General features: G+C 36.2%; 1 protein-coding gene across 1 annotated transcript in view; it reads left to right on the top strand.

The window, feature by feature from the left end:
- The window catches only part of ELAPOR2 (endosome-lysosome associated apoptosis and autophagy regulator family member 2), a gene marked incomplete at both ends in the record, with an annotated part of 173,203 nt that overhangs the window by 133,156 nt on the left and 19,400 nt on the right, over positions 1 to 20,647 (top strand). Inside the window, 8 exons of the mRNA XM_080700830.1 lie at positions 1,934 to 2,024; positions 2,706 to 2,808; positions 5,961 to 6,098; positions 7,503 to 7,766; positions 9,260 to 9,433; positions 11,008 to 11,197; positions 12,835 to 12,931; positions 13,825 to 13,926. Coding sequence (XP_080556956.1) covers positions 1,934 to 2,024; positions 2,706 to 2,808; positions 5,961 to 6,098; positions 7,503 to 7,766; positions 9,260 to 9,433; positions 11,008 to 11,197; positions 12,835 to 12,931; positions 13,825 to 13,926 — 1,159 coding nt within the window. The remainder of the gene's footprint in view (positions 1 to 1,933; positions 2,025 to 2,705; positions 2,809 to 5,960; positions 6,099 to 7,502; positions 7,767 to 9,259; positions 9,434 to 11,007; positions 11,198 to 12,834; positions 12,932 to 13,824; positions 13,927 to 20,647) is intronic.

Raw genomic sequence — 20,647 nt, 5'->3', positions numbered from 1 at the left:
GTCTCTGAGTTTTCACACAGTGTTATTCTCGTGTGTCTCTAACCATATTTCCCCCCATCCAAAGACACCAGCAATATTGGACTAGAGACCGATTCTAATGATTTCCTCTTAACGTGATTGTATCTTCCAAGTCTAATTTCCAAATAAGGTGCTGTTCACGGATATAGCGGGTCAGGATTTCAACAATATATTTTTGTGCATATGTTTATATGAGGCAGATTCAAGTCATAAAAGCAACTGTTTATTTGAATGAACATTTGGTTGGAGTTGCTTCAAATGCAGTGGCAGATTCTCATAAGGCAGTGCCTTAAATTGTCCCAAGATCAGGCCAGTGGGATTCCCCCCAAAACAAGCACTCAACATCAGAGTGGTCAGTCCAAAACATTGATTAGTGGAACTTATATATAGAGGGACCTGTGTAAGGAACGTTCTACATAGTTATGTCTGCTCTGAGGGGTCAGGTGGAATTTATATTAGGGTTTGTGAAATATGGCTTAGAGAAGCATTCATAAAGTCTTCCTTTCTTGGTATAGAATTGCCCATTGTGGGAATATTCCTCTCCTTCTTACCTCCACCACAAATATTCAGTAAATCTCACTCTGCCTCTCATGTTACTTACACTGCACCAAGAACCTCTCTTCCCACTGAGCCAAAGTGTTTTATGATTATTCAACTCTTAGCATTAAGGATTTGATAGCTGCTTTCTTTCTCTCCAGCCACATGAGCCTTTAAATAATAAAGCAGTGGCCATTGCTATTATATGTAGATTAGATATTATTTTGAAGACTAGTTTGCTGTATGTTCTGCATGCTATTTTTCTATAAACTGTTGACTATAACATTTGGAAAATTTCCAAATCACCAATCTGCACTGATATAAACATTTTCCTCAGTTCCTTTCTTACACCTCTTGAAGTAGCAGATATCGACATTTTCTTTTGGAGAGGGACGTGTCAGTGGTGAGGTGTGGCTTTACTAATCATTTTGTCTGATGTTGTTTGTGATGCTTCCCCTTTCCTTATGTTACTTTGATTATCTAGGTTTTGGGTATGGTGATGGTTCCTGTGCAGAAGATGGACCTTAGGTAATTTCCTGTGCACAGCTTTACCACCCCATACAGATGTTAGCATGTGTGTGTCTCTCATATTCTACTTCTCAAAGAGAGTAGATCCTGAGCCGGGCGTGGTGGCACACGCTTGTAATCCCAGCATTCGGGAGGCTGAGACAGGAGGATTGCAGTTTGCGGACAGCCTCAGCTACTTAGTGAGGCCCTCTGCAACTTAATGAGACCCGGTTTCAAAATAAAAGAATTAAAAAAAAATAGGGCAGGGGTGTGGCTTGGAGGTCAAATGCCCCTGGGTTCCATCCCTAGACCCACAAAAAAAAAGAGAGAGAGTAGATCCCACCTTATTTTGCTATCTCCATGCATATAATAATTATTGACATTTAATAAATGTTATTTGAATACAAAACAAATTAATGCATGTACAACAGGGTTCAACTTAGTGAAGAACAATACAGAAAACTGTAAGAACAAACTTCATACCCCAAATCTTCTTTAAGTAATTTGAAGTTTCTAGTTCCCAATTAATAACCCGCAGACTAGGATTTTCCATTTCAATGTATTAGAATGGATAAAGACTACCTGCTTCAGTTAAAAAAAAAATCATGCCTCATTGGTAAAATCGTTGTCATTTCTTCTTCCATTAAAGAAATTATGCAAAATGGTACAGCCAGAATGTCTTAATTGGTATCTAGAAATTTTATTCTACATGTGGTTTACAACCGCGATTTAAAAGTAGAGAATTATTCTGTGTATTTACATAACTTTGAACGTAAACTCCAATTTTCTCTTTTGTTTTTACTTTATTTAAAATATTTTTTGGAAATAGTTAATGGAATTTTAACTAATAAAATGCTTTTATTGTTTCTAGGTTGGGAAGTGGCTGGAGATCACATCCAGAGTGGAGCTGGAGGTTCTGATAATGATTACCTGATCTTAAACTTGCATATTCCAGGATTTAAGTAAGGGAAACCATTCTGATTCCTTTCTGTAAGAATCTTCACACCTGCTTCCCTATAGAAATAGATAAAGTAGGGCTGCCTTTATAGATTACATTTCTATTGCAAAGTACATAGTAAATAGCCAGCTGTGAAAGAGTAATGCATTATACCTAAGAATATTTGTACAATCCAGTCACTGCAAAACTATAAATGTTAGCTGTATTTTTCTTAAATAAAGCTTAAACATTTTAATGATATTTTATCTAAAGCTACAATAACCATGGTTCTCAGATGCTTACTGAAGACATCTTTACTCTAAGTTGTTTGTAGGAGTATTTTTTGGTATACTTATTTATTTTCTCAGCTCTGTCTATACAGACATATGTTACAAATGTATTAATCTTTTTTTGCTTCGGTGCCTTGTATTGAGAGTTCTCAGTAGAAGTATTTTCCTGGCGTTAGGAAAACATGGTTTTTACAGCAGGAGATACAAGCATATTATTATGCCTGTGTCGACTTCGTGTTGAACATGGGTATGGCCAGGCCCAAACTGAGTGAGGCAGGATCTGTGCTCTGGGAGAAGCAGTAGAATAGGGGAAGACAAGAACATAGCTTATAGTTTAATGAGAAAAATAACTTAATTTTGTTGTTAATTGTATTTAGAGCAAACTCTAAAGTTTTGAATTTTAATCTACCAAATAGACCACCAACATCTATGACTGGAGCCACAGGTTCTGAGCTAGGAAGAATAACATTTGTCTTTGAAACGCTCTGCTCAGCTGACTGTGTTCTGTACTTCATGGTGGTAAGTGAGTGACTTTCAAAGGCAGATTTCAAGGTTTATCAATCTCTTTTAAGTGTGAGTTTACTTATGAAATGTGAGATAAATATCCCATTGTATTTGCCATTCTTAAGACTTTCTAAAAACTTTGTTTTTTATAAATATTTAAAGAAGTCACAAAAATTTTCTAATAAATCCCCCAAAGGGAAAGTAAGGGGGGGCAGGTGACTGACAGACCAAGGGATGTTAATCGGCAGAAAATTTATTCATAAAAATATGCACCAGCAGGTGGAAAATTCTTCCTTAATTACAATTCAGAAATTTAAACCATTAGAAGGGGGAAATATTAATGAATGAGGGCAGAAAAGAATGGATGTGTGGAGTGTCAGGATAAAAGAAAATTCTTTCTTGTTAAATTTAATATATTTAGAGAAAAGATTTTACTATGCACATGTTATAATTTTGCTCATTTCTTTTCTATATGTGATTTAAGTCCCAACTCCTCATTTGAGAAAGTAACAATTAAAAACTCACTGCTTGTACTCTCAGTACTTGGGAGGGTGAAACAGGAGGATTGCAGGTTTGAGGCCAGCATTAGCAACTTAGCAAGACCCTGTTTCAAAGTTAAAAAATATAATAGTTCTGGGGGTGTTAGCTCAGAGGTATAAAGTTTCTGGGTTCAAACCCCAGTACCCAAATTAGATCAAAACAAAACAACAATTTCCAAAACCTCAAAACTGTTTTAGAAAGTTATTGGCTAAAGATTTTAACATTTCATTTACATAGTGATTTTATAAGCCTGCTTTGGTTTTGTTTGTGTCTTTTCAAGTGCCCCTTTAGTAGCTATTAAATAGTTTATTAACAATTCCCTTCATGATATACAGGATGTGTAGAAATATAAATATTTTATTTATGATTGCTAGCAGCTTAAATGATAGGAGGCTATTTTGTTCTTAAAATTATTGACTTTGTAGCAGTGAAAGAAGATTATGGATAATCTTTAATACATCCATCTGCTATACCACAAATAACCAATAGGTCTTCAGGTCTCCCAATTCTGCCTCCTTATTTCTTTAGTCTGCTAGATTATGTTAGTTCCATAATTTAGAGTATTGTCTCTCAACCAGACCATTAATAATATTCACTCTCCCATCCATGCTTCTGTCAAAATTACTTGTATACACATAAAAACAATAGTAGAGGCATCAGCAGAAGATCTACCTCCTTACCCCTAGTGACTTTTTATTACCTGCAGTGATTCTTAGCATCAGCACTACCTAGAAATGTGTTAGAAATGAAACTTTTGGGGCCCTTTCCTTGCCTTAATGAATGAGGAACTCTGGGGATGAGACATCGCTGTCTGTATTTTAGCAAACCTTGAGGGTTGTTTTTATAATTTCTGATAGTTCTATAGTTTGGAAACTAATGGCCTTTGAATATTTTTTTTTTGTATTCCTTAACATGGTATCGCTATGATAGCTTTTTAAAATTATTTCCCCAGACTCTGTTACCAAACCTGCTTTGGCTATATTCCTTTCTTTCAGCACACAGAAATTACTGTTAATAGAACATTATACTTTTGAATTTCTGATGTCTTGACACTCGATGCTAAAATATTCTTCCATTTACTTTTCTCTCTGGTGAAGTCTCATTTGTACTTTAAGACCACTTGAACTTCACTTCTAGGAGGCCTTCTAGTATTCCTTTAAATGAAACTAATCACTCTTAGGAGTGGTGGAGAAATCTCTCTCTCTCTCTCTCTCTCTCTCTCTCTCTCTCTCTCTCTCTCTCTCTCTCTCTCTGTGTGTGTGTGTGTGTGTGTGTGTGTGTGTGTGTGTGTGTGTGTTTTGGTCTTTCACTTGACTAGACAATTCTGAGAGCAGGGATCACATAGATTTTTTTTGACAAATCAATCCCAGAGTTTTTAGATGAATATGCTGATTTTCTTTGTTCTGTTTGTGATTTAGTCTTCTCACAGGAGTTTTAGAGATAACAAATTAAATAACATACAAAACACATTGAATATCAAGCACTACTATACAAATGTAAGGCGGTGCTGTTTATAGTAATATAATCATTTTATTTATTATAACCCAGGACAGTGATGTTTAATGAAGCACTATCTGCATATTATAAGTTTCTTTTTGAAAATGGCAAGTACACTAATTTGGTTATACGGTAATATGGGGATTTCTGTAATGTATGACACGCATTTTCTATTTTCTTAGTCTGTAGTGTGAACTCAAGATGTGTCTCATTATAAAATATTTGGTTACTTAAAATATATTTGATTCCTTATTTTTATATTATAGGAATAATAGAAATAGAATAGGAATAGAAGAAAGGGACATGATTTGATAGCATGCCACTCTATTGCCAACTTCCCAAATAATGGATGGAAGTGCATCCAGATTTCTAAGTCATTTATTGAGGTTTCTGGATGGAATACTAACTTAAAAAACAGAGTTATCTAAATAAACTAAATATGTATTACATTATTCATTTGACTTATTATATTTGCTTTCTATACATATTAGTGATAGTATATTGGTTAGAATATTATGAATTTTTATGATTATTCTAAGTCTTAAATGTAAGGAAATCAGAAAATATTATATAAATTAAATCTTTTAGAATAAAGATATAAGCAGGAGAGTATTTCATAAGGATAAAATAACATTCTGAGTAGCCTGCACTTAAGTAAGTCTGTAAGTTGCAAGTATAATTCAGGGAAAACTTAATATTTCTTTGAAAGAGCTGTCTATCAAAATCTTTCAAGGGAAAATAAATAGACTGGAAAGCTTTTACGTTTACTGAGGATACTGGAAGTTTTCTTTGAGGAGTTTGAGGAATTATATCTCCTTTTATAAGTATAGATTGCAAGCTAGAATCACATAAAGCCAATACAACAAACTGAAACAAAAACCCACCCCTTTAACATACTCTGATTTGAGACTTCTTTCAGATTCTGTTGACATTGTGGCTGATATACTTTGTTATGGTGCTTGTGCAAGCTTTAAGGGAAGTTCTGAGAGTTGTTTGGTTATATGCATAGCAGCTAAATAATCATGAACTCTACGGGATTGCTCTAAATATAAACATATTTGGAAGGAGTATACATATATACTAATATTGAGCTTGTGCTTTACTTATATAAATTTACCCCACTGTTTTAGGATATTAATAGAAAAAGTACCAATGTGGTGGAATCATGGGGTGGAACCAAAGAAAAACAAGCATACACCCACATCATCTTCAAGAATGCCACGTTTACATTTACATGGGCATTTCAGAGAACGAATCAATTTCAAGATGTAAGTTGCAAGCACTTTTTCTTTTTAAGCACAAATTTGATGCCCCCTTGTGGATATAAATGAAAAGATCAGTCGAATCTAGAGGAAAGACAGCTTTTTAATGACGTGGAATCAGTCCTCTGGTGATAGAGTGGATTGGCATAAAAATGATAATGACTTTTTTAAAACTAAGAATGTATGAAATAGAATAACACATTGTATCTTTGCATTATTCTGGGAACGTTAAGTTATTATTGCTTGAAGTTTAAGAGAAAGTCTAATTTTGTATTTAATTAAAAACTCATCTTTCTGAGACTCTGAAAACATCAGTGACTAACCTTCTCTTCATCAGAACATTCCGGTGTTGTTTTATTTATTTTATTATGATGAGAGCTCGTTTTAGATAATGTGGATGTACACATGATTGGGTTAACATATAAGATTACTTCTTTCTTTTACTTTCCCTCTTAGAGTAGACCCAATTCTCCCCTAAGTAAATTCCACTGTATGTATCAATAGTAGCAGTAATATTATTTTTGTGTGTATCTCCATAGATATAACTTTCCCAAGATTAGAACAAGGTGACTCTCTTGTTTAGAAGTGGTTTTTGTGTTCTGTTACAAATGTAATATATTTTCATTCTTCAGGCTTTAACTAGGGAAGTTGTTCCCCAGATTTTGCTTGGTTCCAGGCTGACATCTGATGGGGCATGAACATGTGATGGAACTCTCCCACTTCTTTTATCTTTTCCCAGACAGAAAGCTTTAAGTAGTCAGGGATAATACTGCTCTGATAGAATAAACCTCTTGCTTGATGAAATCCAGACTTTGATAACACAGTATCCCAAGAAGAAAAAACATAGTAAGGCCTCTTGCTTTGTATTTTATATTCTTTCAGTAGAAATCAGCATACCTTTCTTAGCAAAACAACTGGAGAGGAGGAGGAAGGCTGAAAGATGTTATGTGCTCATATCAATATTACATAGTTTTTGTGTGAAGAACAGAGGTCCCAGCCTTCCAGGACTTCCTGATTGCTAGCCTAAGGCTTCTCTACCTTGCCATACTGTCATCCTAATGTTTCATTAGTTTTAGACTTACACCTTAATAGATAATGGTGAGACTAAAGTTGCTCCTCTAATAAAGTATAGCTCTTCTTCCATATATAAAGTATATAATTATGTTTGAGTTTATACCAATTTTGACATATAAACTCTCAGAATTCTATTACTATCTAAATGAGCCTCCAGTGTCAAGATTTATGGCCTCCTTAAAAGAAAAAACATATAATAGTGATATTAATCCATTATCAGTGACATACTATTAGGCTGGAACACTCTGCTCGTTTTTGTTATAGCAACATAAAGCAAATTCTCGTTGTGTAATGTTATCACACAGCAGAGGTCCTTACTTTCTGCTCTCTTTTTAGAATAGACGGTTTATCAATGACATGGTGAAGATCTATTCTATCACAGCCACTAATGCCGTGGATGGGGTGGCGTCTTCATGCCGTGCCTGTGCTCTCGGCTCTGAACAGTCGGGCTCATCATGTGTCCCCTGCCCCCCGGGCCACTACATTGAAAAAGAGACTAACCAGTGCAAGGAATGCCCCCCTGACACCTACCTGTCTATACACCAGGTGTATGGAAAGGAGGCTTGCATCCCCTGTGGGCCTGGGAGTAAAAGCACTCAGGTAAGTTGGCATGCATTTCAATATCCCCACAAAAGCACATTTCAATAGGAAAACTAAAGGATCTTCATTAATATTTCTCCAGAAGCAATGGAGATAATATTTATTTTGAAAAAACTAAGGGAGGCTTTAATTCTCTTTCCTGTTTTCTCTCTTTCGATGTTTAGTATTCACTGAATATGAAAGTGCTGGTAACTACAGACACAAAATATTAACAGAAACACCAAATACAAATGTTTTCCAAAAATATGAAAACTGATTTCTTGTGTATTTTTAAGGAAGAACAAGTAAACTACTTCTGTGGAGCTGGCTATAGGTATTACCTGGGAAGCAGAAAATATTAAGAACATTTTAAAGCAAAGACTAATGTTATATTATGAGTAAAGGAGAAAGTAGTTTCCTTGTCTATTAAATGGGCATAACAGTAAAGTTTTACTTTTGCTTCCTTTTGGTTGTTTCTAGTTTCTCTTTCTCTCTCTCTCTCTCTCTCTCTCTCTCTCTCTCTCTCTCTCTCTCTTCCTCCCCCTCCCTCCCTCCCTCCCTCCCTCCCTCCCTCCCTCCCTCCCCCCCCCCCTCTCTCCTTTGTGTGGGTCTGGGGATGGAACCCAGGGGACATTTGACCTCCAAGCTATACCTCCTGCCCTATTTCTTATTCTTCATTTTGAAACAGGGTCTGACTAAGTTGCAGAGGGACTCACTAAGTAACTGAGGCTGTCCACGAACCTCGATCCTCTGGTCTCAGCCTCCCGAATGCTGGGGTTGCAAGCGTGCACCACCACACCTGGCTATTTCTTTTTTAATATACTTTTATTGGCACATTATAACCTCACGTCATAATGGAGTTTAGAGTGATAGAGTTCTGAACTTAAACAAACACACATGCACACAGCGCTAGGTGAAGACATGGTGCCCTGTGCCCTTGGACCTCATCCCTTACCCTCCTCCTCTTTATATATGGTATTGGGATTGGCATTTATAATTTTGTATCTGACCTTGGTGTCAGTTGAAGTGTTTCCTTCACCAATTTCCCCTCTCCCGACCCCCCTCCATTGCTCTACTGGGGCTTCTTTTCCTTTTCTGCAGTTTTTCTTGTATCCCAATTTCTCCCTAGCTTCTACTTATTAGAGAAAATATATGACCTTGTACTTTCTGTGACTGGCTAATCTCACTTAGCATAATATTCTCTAGATCCATCCATTTTCCTGCAAATGATATAGTCTTGTTCTTCCTTATGGCTACTTTAAAAAATACTTTCCTATAAGAAACTTATTTGGAAACTTGACTTGGAATTAAAAAAAAATTAATCTGAATCCTTTAAATTTTGCCTAGAAAAATGTAGAGTTTAGAAATATTTACGCCAGTATAGTAAAATAGAACTTAGACAAAATTACTCAAATTATTTTAGTGCCTAGAACTGTTCTTGGAAACATTTTTAGTTAGTAACTATACTTTCTTGCAATAACGTTTCTTTGTGTTTCTTCATCTTTTAAACAAAGGACCACTCGGTTTGCTACAGTGACTGCTTTTTCTACCACGAAAAAGAAAACCAAAGTTTGCATTATGACTTTAGCAACCTGAGCAATGTGGGATCCTTAATGAATGGCCCCAGTTTCACCTCCAAAGGAACAAAATACTTCCATTTCTTCAATATCAGTTTATGTGGACACGAGGTGAGTCATGATGTCAAGGTGCGATGGAGCTGTATTCAGCTCTGACTGAGTTGATATTTTCTGTGTTGATGGACCAATAAAATCTCTATGGGAACCAAGCACCAATGTCAGGAACTGAACTTTGCTTGTTTAAATCCTCTGATCTCTCTTTTGATACTGACAACTTCCAGCTGTGGTATAAGTGCAGTGAGAATCCTGTTCCCGCTCTGTCCGTCCCTCTCTGTCTTTTATTCTCTCCCTGTGAATGTGGTCAGCCTTATCAATCCCACTTTTGTCTTTTTAGGCAGAAAGTTATGGTTTGAGAAAGATTTTACTATTGCTTATTATATTAGTGTTCTCCAAAGAGACAGGAAATAAAAAACTTAGATGAGAGGATTTACTAGCAGAATTGACTGTGCTAATGAGGGATGAGTGGTCCCATGATAGGTGGTACCTAAACTGGAGACCTTGGGATGCTGGCAGTGTAGCTGAGGCCTAGTCCAAAAGTCTCTCAGAACCAAGGAGGCTGATGGTATAACTCTCAGTCTGAGGCTGCAGTCTTGAGAACTACTGCAGGCTGCTGGTATAAGTCTTGGAGTCCTAAGGAGAGTATGCAAGATCCAGAGTGATAAAGAATCCTTTCCTCTGCTTTTTTATTCTATATTGGTCCTAGGCAATGTGATGGTACTCACTAACATTGAGGGCAAATCTTCCCCACTCAGTCCACTCATTTACACACCAGTGTCCTCTGGAAACACCTCATGCACACACCCAGAACTAATGCTTGGCCAGTGCTCTAAGCATGCCTTAATCCAGTCAAGTCAACACCAAAAAGTTAACCATCAGACTTTTATTATCAATTTCGTGTTTTAAAAAGAGAAAAGAGCCGGGCGTGGTGGTGCACGCTTGTAATCCCAGCACTATAGTGACCTATAGTTCTTATTGAGACAATGTTTTCTTTAAACATGCCATATTTAAAGTCTTTCAATTTTTATAAATTCTATCTTCCAACCAATTTCTAAATGATTCAAAAAGTTGGCCACTGGTATTGTCTTCGGTTTTCTCTGTAGTTAAACAGATTCACATAATTAACTCCAAAAGAAGGTGAACATAGACACTCATACTGACTGTTTAGAATTCAGATGTGCTAGGGTTATGCTGCAATGTGGCTTTTAGGTTTTGTTCTTTAACCTTTGTCACACTTAGACCCATGAAGGAGAAGGAAGAACAAGTCTTTTTTCTTGGCATTAGCATTTTCACCAGCAATTTGCTGATCTCTTTTCATGCCTTGTTAATCTATGAATTCAGCTTTTATAGATGATGTTTGTTTCCTTAGTTATATGGCTTTCGTCCAACACAAATGATGTTTACAGTAAAATGCTACAGCATGAATAACTATGGCTGCTCTCATCCCTGGATGAGCCTTGGAATTGCCTCAAGGGCTTTTAAGAAGTACTATGCCTGAGCTTCCAGATTAACAAAATCAGGATCTGTGTGGTGAGAAGAGAGCCACTGCTCTCCTCCACTCCCTAGCTGAGACTCAGTTTAGAGGGTAACCAACAGTAAAACCTCTCACTTGTGACTTTGTTTCCTAGGGGAAGAAGATGGCTCTCTGTACTAACAACATATCTGACTTTACAGTAAAGGAAATGGTTCCAGGGTCAGATGATTACACAAATTTGGTAGGAGCATTTGTATGCCAGTCAACTATTATTCCCTCTGAAAGTAAGGGTTTCCGAGCAGCCTTATCATCCCAGTCCATCATTCTGGCAGATACCTTTTTAGGTAAGCTTTCTTTGGCTAATATATGCATGCATAAATTTATTCTAAAATTATGATATTAGTAACTTGTTCTTGCATTAGTGTTTACATTAGATGATTAAGGTCTGCAGGTAATTTAAGGTCAGCATTGTATAAGATGGCTTAAAGCCCCCAAGTGTAGGGTCTATTGGTGAATCTTAGTACTTATAAGAAGATTCTGAATTTACACACTAACTCCTAGGTGATATGACATTTTCTATATCTTTTTCAGATTCTCTAGGAGCTTAAGAGGCAAAATAATTTTAAAATGAAAACAAAAAAATTAGTAATAGTAAAACAAATAGTATAATAGTAAACAAACACAATCTAAATATTCCACTGGTTTTCATAATATTTTCTGGTACCAAAAATAAGCTGATAGCAAAGGTGAGATGCTGAGTTTGATCCTCCTGTTCTTCCTCTATCTTGTGGTTTCATAGGTACAGGAAAATTTTAAGAAGAATCTAGATTTATAAGTAGTAATTATTAGAAATCAAGTAATTATTAGAAATCAAGTGATTATTAGAATCTCTTGGGTAGGAGTTAGAAACCTCAGGTTTTAACACACCCCAGTATATGACTGCAATGCACAGCCAGTTTTCAGAACCATTAGTACATACATACTCCAGAGTAAGTTAGTTTTGAATTTCAGCACCAAGGTCAGTGCTCAGCATCGGAACTGTTAGGACCAAAAGCTACTGTTATTGCCGGCATTTTGGTCCTACCATTATTTTACCTATGAGAGATTAAAAAAACAAACAAACAAAAAAAACTCCTCTTACTTTTCTGTATATTAAATGAAGAAAAATTTGAATTTATTTTCTGGAAGTTATTAAGTTTTTAGATGTATATATAATTTTTTAAAAACTCGTGTCTTGCTATGTTGTCTAGGCTGGGTTCAGGCGATCCTCCTGTCTCAGCCTCCTGAGTAGCTGTGACTATAGGTGTGCATTGCTGCATCTAACTTAGCACACAATTTTTTACTTTGTCAGATACGTATACTGAACATGCACACAAATATTAGCAAAGTAGCCCAGATTGTTTGACAAAATTCACCAAGGTAACAATTTTAACAAATATGTATTTGAAATACTAGAACCAAAAAGAACTTTAAAAACCATCTCAAGCTGGGCATGGTGGCGCACGCTTATAATCCCTGCGCTTGGGAGGCTGAGACAGGAGGATCGCAGGTTCAAAGCTAGCCTCAGCTACTTAGTGAGGCTCTTAGCAACTTAGTGAGACCCTGTTTCCAAATAAAATATAAAATGGGTCTGGGAGTATAGCCCAGAGGTAGAAAGCCTCTGGGTTCTACCCCCAGTACCACCACCAAAAAAAAAAAAAAAAAAAAAAAAAACCACCTCAATTACTGCATATATTTAACAGATTCTGGAAATAAGACCCAGGAATGAAGTTACTTAGTTAATTACAAGGCTAAAGTGTATATTATATTCTGGATAATTTGGAAAGTTTCTTATTTCTGCCATAAATGCATTAATTTAACACAACATTTCTGGTGAAACATAGCCATCAAAGCAAACATATTTTCTGTTCAAGTATACAGAGACTAAATAAACCTAACTTTCTCATATTGCTTAGTACTTTCTTTTTTCAATGTCATCTAGGAGTGACAATTGAAACCACATTGCAAAACATTAATATAAAAGAAGATATGTTCCCAGTTTCACCAAGTCAAATACCAGATGTGCATTTCTTTTATAAGTAAGTAAAAATGCTGCTTCCCTAAAATTATTTTTATCAAAAAGAACTCATATATGTCTATATACATGAATTTTTATTTCCCACATTGGATTGTAAGTTCTTAGTGGCAGGGAAGATTATGGTGTCACCTAAAGTGCCTAGCATGATAAGTTGCATGTAATAGGTAATAAAAAAAATTGATCATTAAGTGACTTCATGAAAAGTGTGAAAATGAGATATTGTGAAAATCTTATGTAATTTATTTCAGACATATGTATGCTCATAAACATATATAGATTATATACATATCTTTACTATAAAGATACTCTTTATTTATGCCTAGGCAGTAATTCTAATTCACACATTTAAGCATCAGCCTAAGTGGATATGAATACTGTTCTCTTTGAATATAATTTATTTTTGTGGTACTGGGGGTGGAACCCTGTGGCATTGTACCTCCAATCTACACCTCCATCCTTATTTTTAAGTCTTTTTATTCCTGAAACAGGGTCACACTGAGTGGCGAAGCACTCCACTAAGTAGATGAGGCTGTCTGCGACCCATGATCCTCTGGCCTCTGCCTTCTGAATGCTGGGATTACAAGTGTGCACCACCATGCCTGGCCTGAATATAATTTTGATAGAATAAAATATAATTCATGTTGAATATAATTTTGATAAAACTTGACATAGCTTTACTAAACACCTTGATGTTAATCACTTTACCTGGGAAAATAGTCAGTTCTTCATAGGCAGTGAAAGTAAATGAATTGAATTTGTATTAAAATTCTAAATTAGTGAACTTTAATTCACTTTTCTTTTTCATTTGATTAGAGCATGAGAGTATAAAGATGATTCTTTGTCTTTGCCATCTGTCTCTTATCTGTTTTTTAAATGTTGTTTCCCTTACCACAGGTCTTCTACAACTACAACATCTTGTATCAATGGCCGATCAACTGCTGTGAAAATGAGATGCAATCCTATGAAACCTGGGGCAGGTGTGATTTCAGTTCCCAGGTATTCTTATTTATATGTGGTTATTACACATGATTTGCATTCATTTTTAGCAGCAAAACTCTCAAGAATCTTATTATTTTAAAACATTTATTTTCTGTTTTGTTTTGGTTTTGTGGTGCTGGAGACTAAACCCAGGAGCATTCTACCTCTGAGTTGTACTCTCAGCACTTTGTTTTTTATTTTGAAACAGGATATCACTACGTTAATGTTCGCTGGCCTTGACCCTGCAATCTTCCTATCTGAGCCTTCCCAGTACTGGGACTACAGGCATGTGCCTCTGTGCCTGACTTAAAAAATATTATTTATGGAAACAAAGCAGAAAGAGAACAAAGGGATCTGTAGATTTCTGTTGTCAGGAAATGCTGATTCCTGAGGAGGAAGAATAATTCTTTGTCCATCTCAATCGTTCCCAACCTCTTAATGACACTTTCTATTCCATTTGCCTTGAGCATCTAATTCTCTTGAAAGTTATTTAGGAAATACATCATTAATTACACTCTATCCTTGTATTTATTGTTACTGTTTAGCTTCAGTCTTGGATTAGGAAGTTTCATGGGTTATATCACTAGGTTAACAATGAGCTAGATGATCTCAATTAAGTAATCTAAACTTTGAGTTGTAGTTCCTTTTTTTTTTTCTGGAAAGAAATAAGGCAAGAGGATCATTTGTAGGATTCATCTCCAGCTCTTCAGGTTTCTGATTAATGGTAGCAAAGTCATTGGTAAGTCTGACCCTATAGAATATAGTACAGTTCGTCTCACTGATTGATACTGAGGAACCAGCTCTCTAGATCCTATATCTAGAGATGACTAATGTAGTTCACTTTGGGTGGGGCACTAGAAGAGCATAAACAATTTTCTGGGCTTAGAAAACTGTTGACTTAAGTAAAGACTGCTTCCAAAGTATGAGAGACACTCAAACATCCCCTGAACTTTATTTTTTACATTTATTATTTGGCATGTAATTATTTCTTTCTAGTCTTGTTAGGATTAAGGTACTTTTGGGTCATAGTTTGATTTGCATATTCTTCTCCATTATACTGCAAAGACATTTATTTTTAAAAGGAAGATGGTTGATTTCACTTTATTTTTTGATAACTTTTCAATAGTCCTTGAGAGAGTTTAGCTATCCTGCTATGTTGCATCAGGATTGGGAGTCAGTGGTCTAAGCATTGCGTCAACTACTGTGCATCCCCCAAATAACTACCATGTAATGTGTTATTTTTGGCTTATTTGGGGGTATAAAAGGACACCAGCATTCACTTCTCACTAACTGCCTCTTTCTGGTTCTCAGAGACCTATGATTATTCTTTTCACCTAATTCAAGGTGAGAAAGAACACCATAAGAAGAGTATAGAACAAAAGGTAATAGCAGTAGAAGAAGCAGGGAGACAGATGCTATTCAGCATCAGAGGACCCCTCAGGCAGCCTCTAAGCCAGAGTCCAGACAGCAAAGTATACCGTCTTCATGAAAAGATGTGTTCAGAGAGTCCAGCAAAAAAGCAGTAGCCTTTGATTATTCTCTGTTATTCCACCATCTAGCATGAGTTCAGGCACTCATTCTATTTGCTGTAGCACTTCTGAGTCCTTTTTTGGACCTTGCAACTAACCTCTCTGTGTCTAGCCTGTAGGGGTTTACCTGGATGGCTTCTGAAGACTCTTCCAGGTCTCTGATTCAAGCAGATGATGTTCCTAAAGACTAGATCTGACCTTTAGAAAATTAATCACTCTGTCTGACTCTCCCAAGATAAGTTTTGATTAAAAAAATTTTTATTGGTGCACTATAGTCTCACATCCTAACGTAGATCATGTTGACAATGGCATGCATTCACACCGTACTTGGTGGCCCCTCTGCATCTCCATTTCCCTCCCTCCCAATACTGAGTGTCCAGGTTAACAATGTTATATTCACGTGTATACACATAGTTGCAGGTAGCATTTCCATTAATGAACCTCAGCTTTCTCCCCCCCCATTCCTTCCTGGCTTCACTGCAGTAAGTTTTGATATTTTAATATAATAACAAAAGTAGTCTCATAGGGTTAAATCATGACATTTTGAAACTAAGTCTTTTTTCTGAGAGGAAAAAAATGTATCTGTTGACTTCTGGTGATCTTTGCCATGTAGGAAACCTAAAAACTGTTATGATTTCTTAATATAACTTCCAACAGAATACCTTGGAATATATGCCTCAGACATTTATTTTTAAAATTTACAGAATCTGGATGTTGAGTACAGGAACATTTTTAAAAACACAAGTCATTTATGATGCATATTAAAATTTGAGTACTATTTGTCTTAACCTGTATTTGATAGATTTGACAGATTTTACAGCTCTCTCTCTTTTTTAAATTTTGCATCTTGGTTTTATGAAAAGCTTATTTTAAAATGTCATGGTCTTCAGGGTATAGTCCTTCACCTGTATCTTGATGACACTTTGTAGTTGTGATGCACAATGAGGTGTGCAGATCCCCGTTCCAGGGAACTCTTTAGTTTTCTCTGGATTATTTCTCATCCGGGCACAAGGGGGAGCTCGGGGATCAGAACATGAAAAACAGCAGCTTGTCCCGAAATAATTTTTTTTCTCCCCTAGCTGCAGGGCTGAATAAAGATTTCCTGCTAACTGGAAATAAATGTTAACAGAGCTGGGGGGGGGGGCGGTCTCAGGATAATTTTGAAGAGGACTTATTTTATATTTTTTGAGGCTTTAAGATCTCCAGGGAAGAGAGAGATGCTAGTGAGATGTTAAGCTTTGAGAAACCTAATGTGCAGCCCAAGAAGTCTCAGAGGGTGACCTGGGCAGTGCAGAAAGGATGCCACCCCTAGGAATTCTCCTTCGTGGCTAAGAATTAGGCAAAAGTGACTTTAACAGTTGTCATGTTGGTTGAGGCTTTGAATCTGGTTCTTTTAATGCCAGGTGCCTTCAAATCTTTCAATTGTCAAAAGACCTTAGCCCTTGAAAAATGAAAATGTCTTAAAGGGAGCAAGAAAAAATGGGGAAAATGTGCACTCTATCTATGTCACACATGAATTTACAGGAAGCAACGAATCACCGGGCTGCCTACTCATGTCCAGTTGGAAACCCAACCTGTGTGTTTGGTCTGGCAAATGCATTTGGTTTCTAATTCTACAAAGCATCTGGAGGGTGTGAGACATTTTAGATGAGAATGTAATAGCCCAATGAAATCTGACAGCTAGAGTGGGCTTTGGAGATTTTCTAGTGCAGTTTTCTCCTTGGGCAGAGAGGAAACTATAACCCAATAAATAGGCTGCTAATATCCCCAAATTGATGTTCCTTTGTTACCCGGTGGAGGATTTTTATATTGTTCGGCAGCATCTCAAGTCTTTCTTTTCTTCACTGGAAAGCATTCAAATGGAAAGCAACAATGGGAGAATTCAGAAGGTTTATTTAGAGAGGCGATAGCACCTGTGAGAAAAACTATGGAGGAGGGGGGAAGGGTTACTTTCCAGAAGAAAACTCTGGAGTAATCCATTCTAGTACTGGGAAAGTGGCTTGGGGCAAAGTTATGCTCCAGGGAGGGTGGACCCCCTCCTTCCTCATACATATTACATGTGGAGTAGTCAACTGCCCCAGCACATTGCCTCTGCGTGACTATGTGTGGTTTCTCTTTCCTTTTCACAGGGAGGGGGTCTAAGTGAGGCTCTGCAGGTGCATTTAGCTCTCTGAAAGTTCTGCTACCCCTCTGTCCCAGCTGATTTTATCTGCTAATGACCGACTAGCTATTTAACACCATCAGGGGTCTAAATCAGATGTCTTTCCAGGCTTCCTACACCTTGAATAATGGCCTCAGGTGCATAGGAACTGAATGTTTTCCTTTCATTAGAAACAGTGACAACCTGATCATTATGTCCAAAGGGCTCCTTTGAAGACCTAAGAAATTGTGGTTATACGAAGGTTATACGAAGGCTTTACTAGAAAGCAAGTAGTATCTCAAAGACATGTGCAGGGAAGGGGAGTGAGGGAGTGGGACCCAGAGGGAAATGCCCCAGGAGTTCTTGGTATTATTCTACATCTCCTTTCAATGTGTAATTACTATGTAACAAATATATAAATACATGAAAAGCAGGCAGAGGGATCCATTTTTGCTCTGATAATAGAGCTGTCAAAGTATCCGTGAGATCTCTGAATCAAATCCATTTACTTCACAGAGTAGGAAACACTTCAGTCCCAGGTTGAATAACCGTGGATCAGTGCAGTGAAGATGGAATGATTTCCTGACTGTGTATCTGGTTCTTTTAATGCCAAGTGCCTTCATCTTGCATTTTCCCCTTCTGCTTCCTCATGGGCAGAGATTCGCAAAGAAGCACACAAGGCAACGAGGCAAATAGCACTTTTATCCCAGAGGATAACTCCACTGATCTCTGAGTTATTGGTGCATTTGTGTAAGGGAATTATCTTTCCTCAAACAGGGTTGTCTTTATTAATATAATGAGTTGGAATAAAAGTGTTATCTTCCTTTCTCTCCCTCTCTCCCAATTTATGACTATATTTAACTGCTTGGGTAGTTTATAAACCAATCTAAAATTGTTTTTCCAAAACCTCTTTCAAAATCCAAATTCATCTTCATGATCACTATAGTGTCAGAATATCATAATTCACAAACGGGTTGTTTTACATTTCTGCCCTGATAGTGTTCAGGGGTCGAACACTCCAGGAGTTTATACTATAGGCTCTAACTTAAAGTTTTTCTATTAAAATCAGCAGATTTATTGAATGCTAAGATAGTATTTTGTTTGGTCTTTGGGGAAGGATTGCTAAAACCAGAAAGTCTATCTAATCTAAGTTGTTCAGAGCCAGAGGAAGATGAGTTTCTTATTATCTTTTATCCTCTGAACCTTTATGGACAGATAATAGTTAAATCTGTACAAGGTTAATTAAGAAGACAAGAGAATTAAAAAAATCAGGACCAATATTTTTAAAATTATTTAAATAGTTTAACATTTATTAAATTTATATTTAATAAATGCTTTACATTTATTAAAATGTAAGGAGGCATATGAAATATAAAAGCATTATGAGCATACATGAAAATACAGAAGGCCATTATGATTAAGAAATGCAAAATGATAAAGGATTGCTGAAATTGTATACTTCAAACACTAATAAGTAATCTTAAGTTGTGTTATAACACTATCACTAAACATTCAGAAAAGTTTTAAGGTCAATTTCAAAAAGAGGGAAGTAAAGATAATACAACTTAATTTTTTTTTCATGGAAGAATATATAGAATCTATAGATAAAAGACTAGGGAGGGTGAGCTAATTTGCTTTGTCCAGATCTTGATCAGATGCTGATTTGAGATGATTAAATCAACACAAATTTTTTAGAAAGAGAAGTTTCTGCAGAAGACTGGTATAATCCCTGGATCTAAGTGTTTGTGGTAAATATAAAAATAAAAAAAAATACAATATACAAACTCAGTCTGCTGGGGTCTGAATATTTGTATCCTCCCAAATTCATATGCTGGAATAACAACATCCAATGCCAAAAGCAAGCTGATGGGATTAGAACGTAGTGTCTTTGAGAGATGAAAATATTTCAAATATATGGAAATATGGCATTTATTTATTTTTCTACTTAATTTTTGTTGTTCTCTTGGTAGAAGGAAGTATTTTTGTTTTTCTTACACTTTTTTCTGTTTTAATTCTATAATTGAGGACTGTTGAAATTACTATTGCTTCATATATCCTTGTTAATTTACAGGGAAGGCTTTATTTTTGTTTGTTTTTATAATTGTATTGGCTCATTACAGTTATATATCATAGTGAGATTCAGATTGATACATGTATAATGCATACATTATTTGGTATGTTTCCTTTCGAATCCCAGCCCTCTACCCCTCCTGGTATATGTTACTAAGATATTTGATCTGTTTTCTTCCTCTAGCTTCCTTTCCCCCTTCTCTTCTTCCTCTCTCAATTTCCTTCCACAGTTCTACTTGTCTCTCTCTCTTTTTTATCTGATGTTCGTGTTCTTTCTTATGTTTTCTTTAGCTTCTATGTGTGAGAGAAAATATAATACCCTTGGCTTTCTGAGGGTGGCTGATCTCACTTAGCAGAATGTTCTCAAGTTCCATCCATTTTCCAACAAATGACATAATTTGTTCTTTATGGCTGAGTAAATCTTTATTGTGTATATATGTTACATTTATGGAAGGCTTGATTTAAACTATACAACTTAGGTTTGTGAACAAGGATCAAATTTGGATGTTTCACATTTTAAATGGTGTGCTGGGTCAAAAGCATTATGGAATTGATTCGGAACTAAACTCATTTTAAACTAAGAGAATCTTTAAAAAAGTCAAGTCTACCAAGGATAGGCACTGAATCATTGTAGTGTTTTGACACCTAATGACACGCTTACAAATGACATCAGTGTCTTGATTTTTTTTTAAGTTTCTGTAGTTCTATTAGTTCTTTAGAAAGTAATGTGCAGTAATAATAGTCTTTTATATTCTTGCAGTGCTTAAAAATGTTCTTTTATTTTATCCATTAGAACTACTCTGTGAGAGAAGCATGACACACAATGGATTTTTAAAAAATATATATTTATTGGTACTTTGTACATCATAGTGAGGTTCAGAATAACAGGACATACAAGCACACAGAACTCAGTGTGTTTTCCTCTGGATCCCACCTTCCTCCCTCTGTCCCTGTACATGTCACTGAGATTAGTATTGATAATTTTGCTATACACATGTGT

This window comes from Muscardinus avellanarius (genome assembly GCF_963383645.1).
Source record: "Muscardinus avellanarius genome assembly, chromosome: 9".
Classification (NCBI taxonomy): domain Eukaryota; kingdom Metazoa; phylum Chordata; class Mammalia; order Rodentia; family Gliridae; genus Muscardinus; species Muscardinus avellanarius.
The sequence above is the reverse complement of the archived record's forward strand: the minus strand, read 5'-3'. Positions and strand labels throughout refer to the sequence as shown.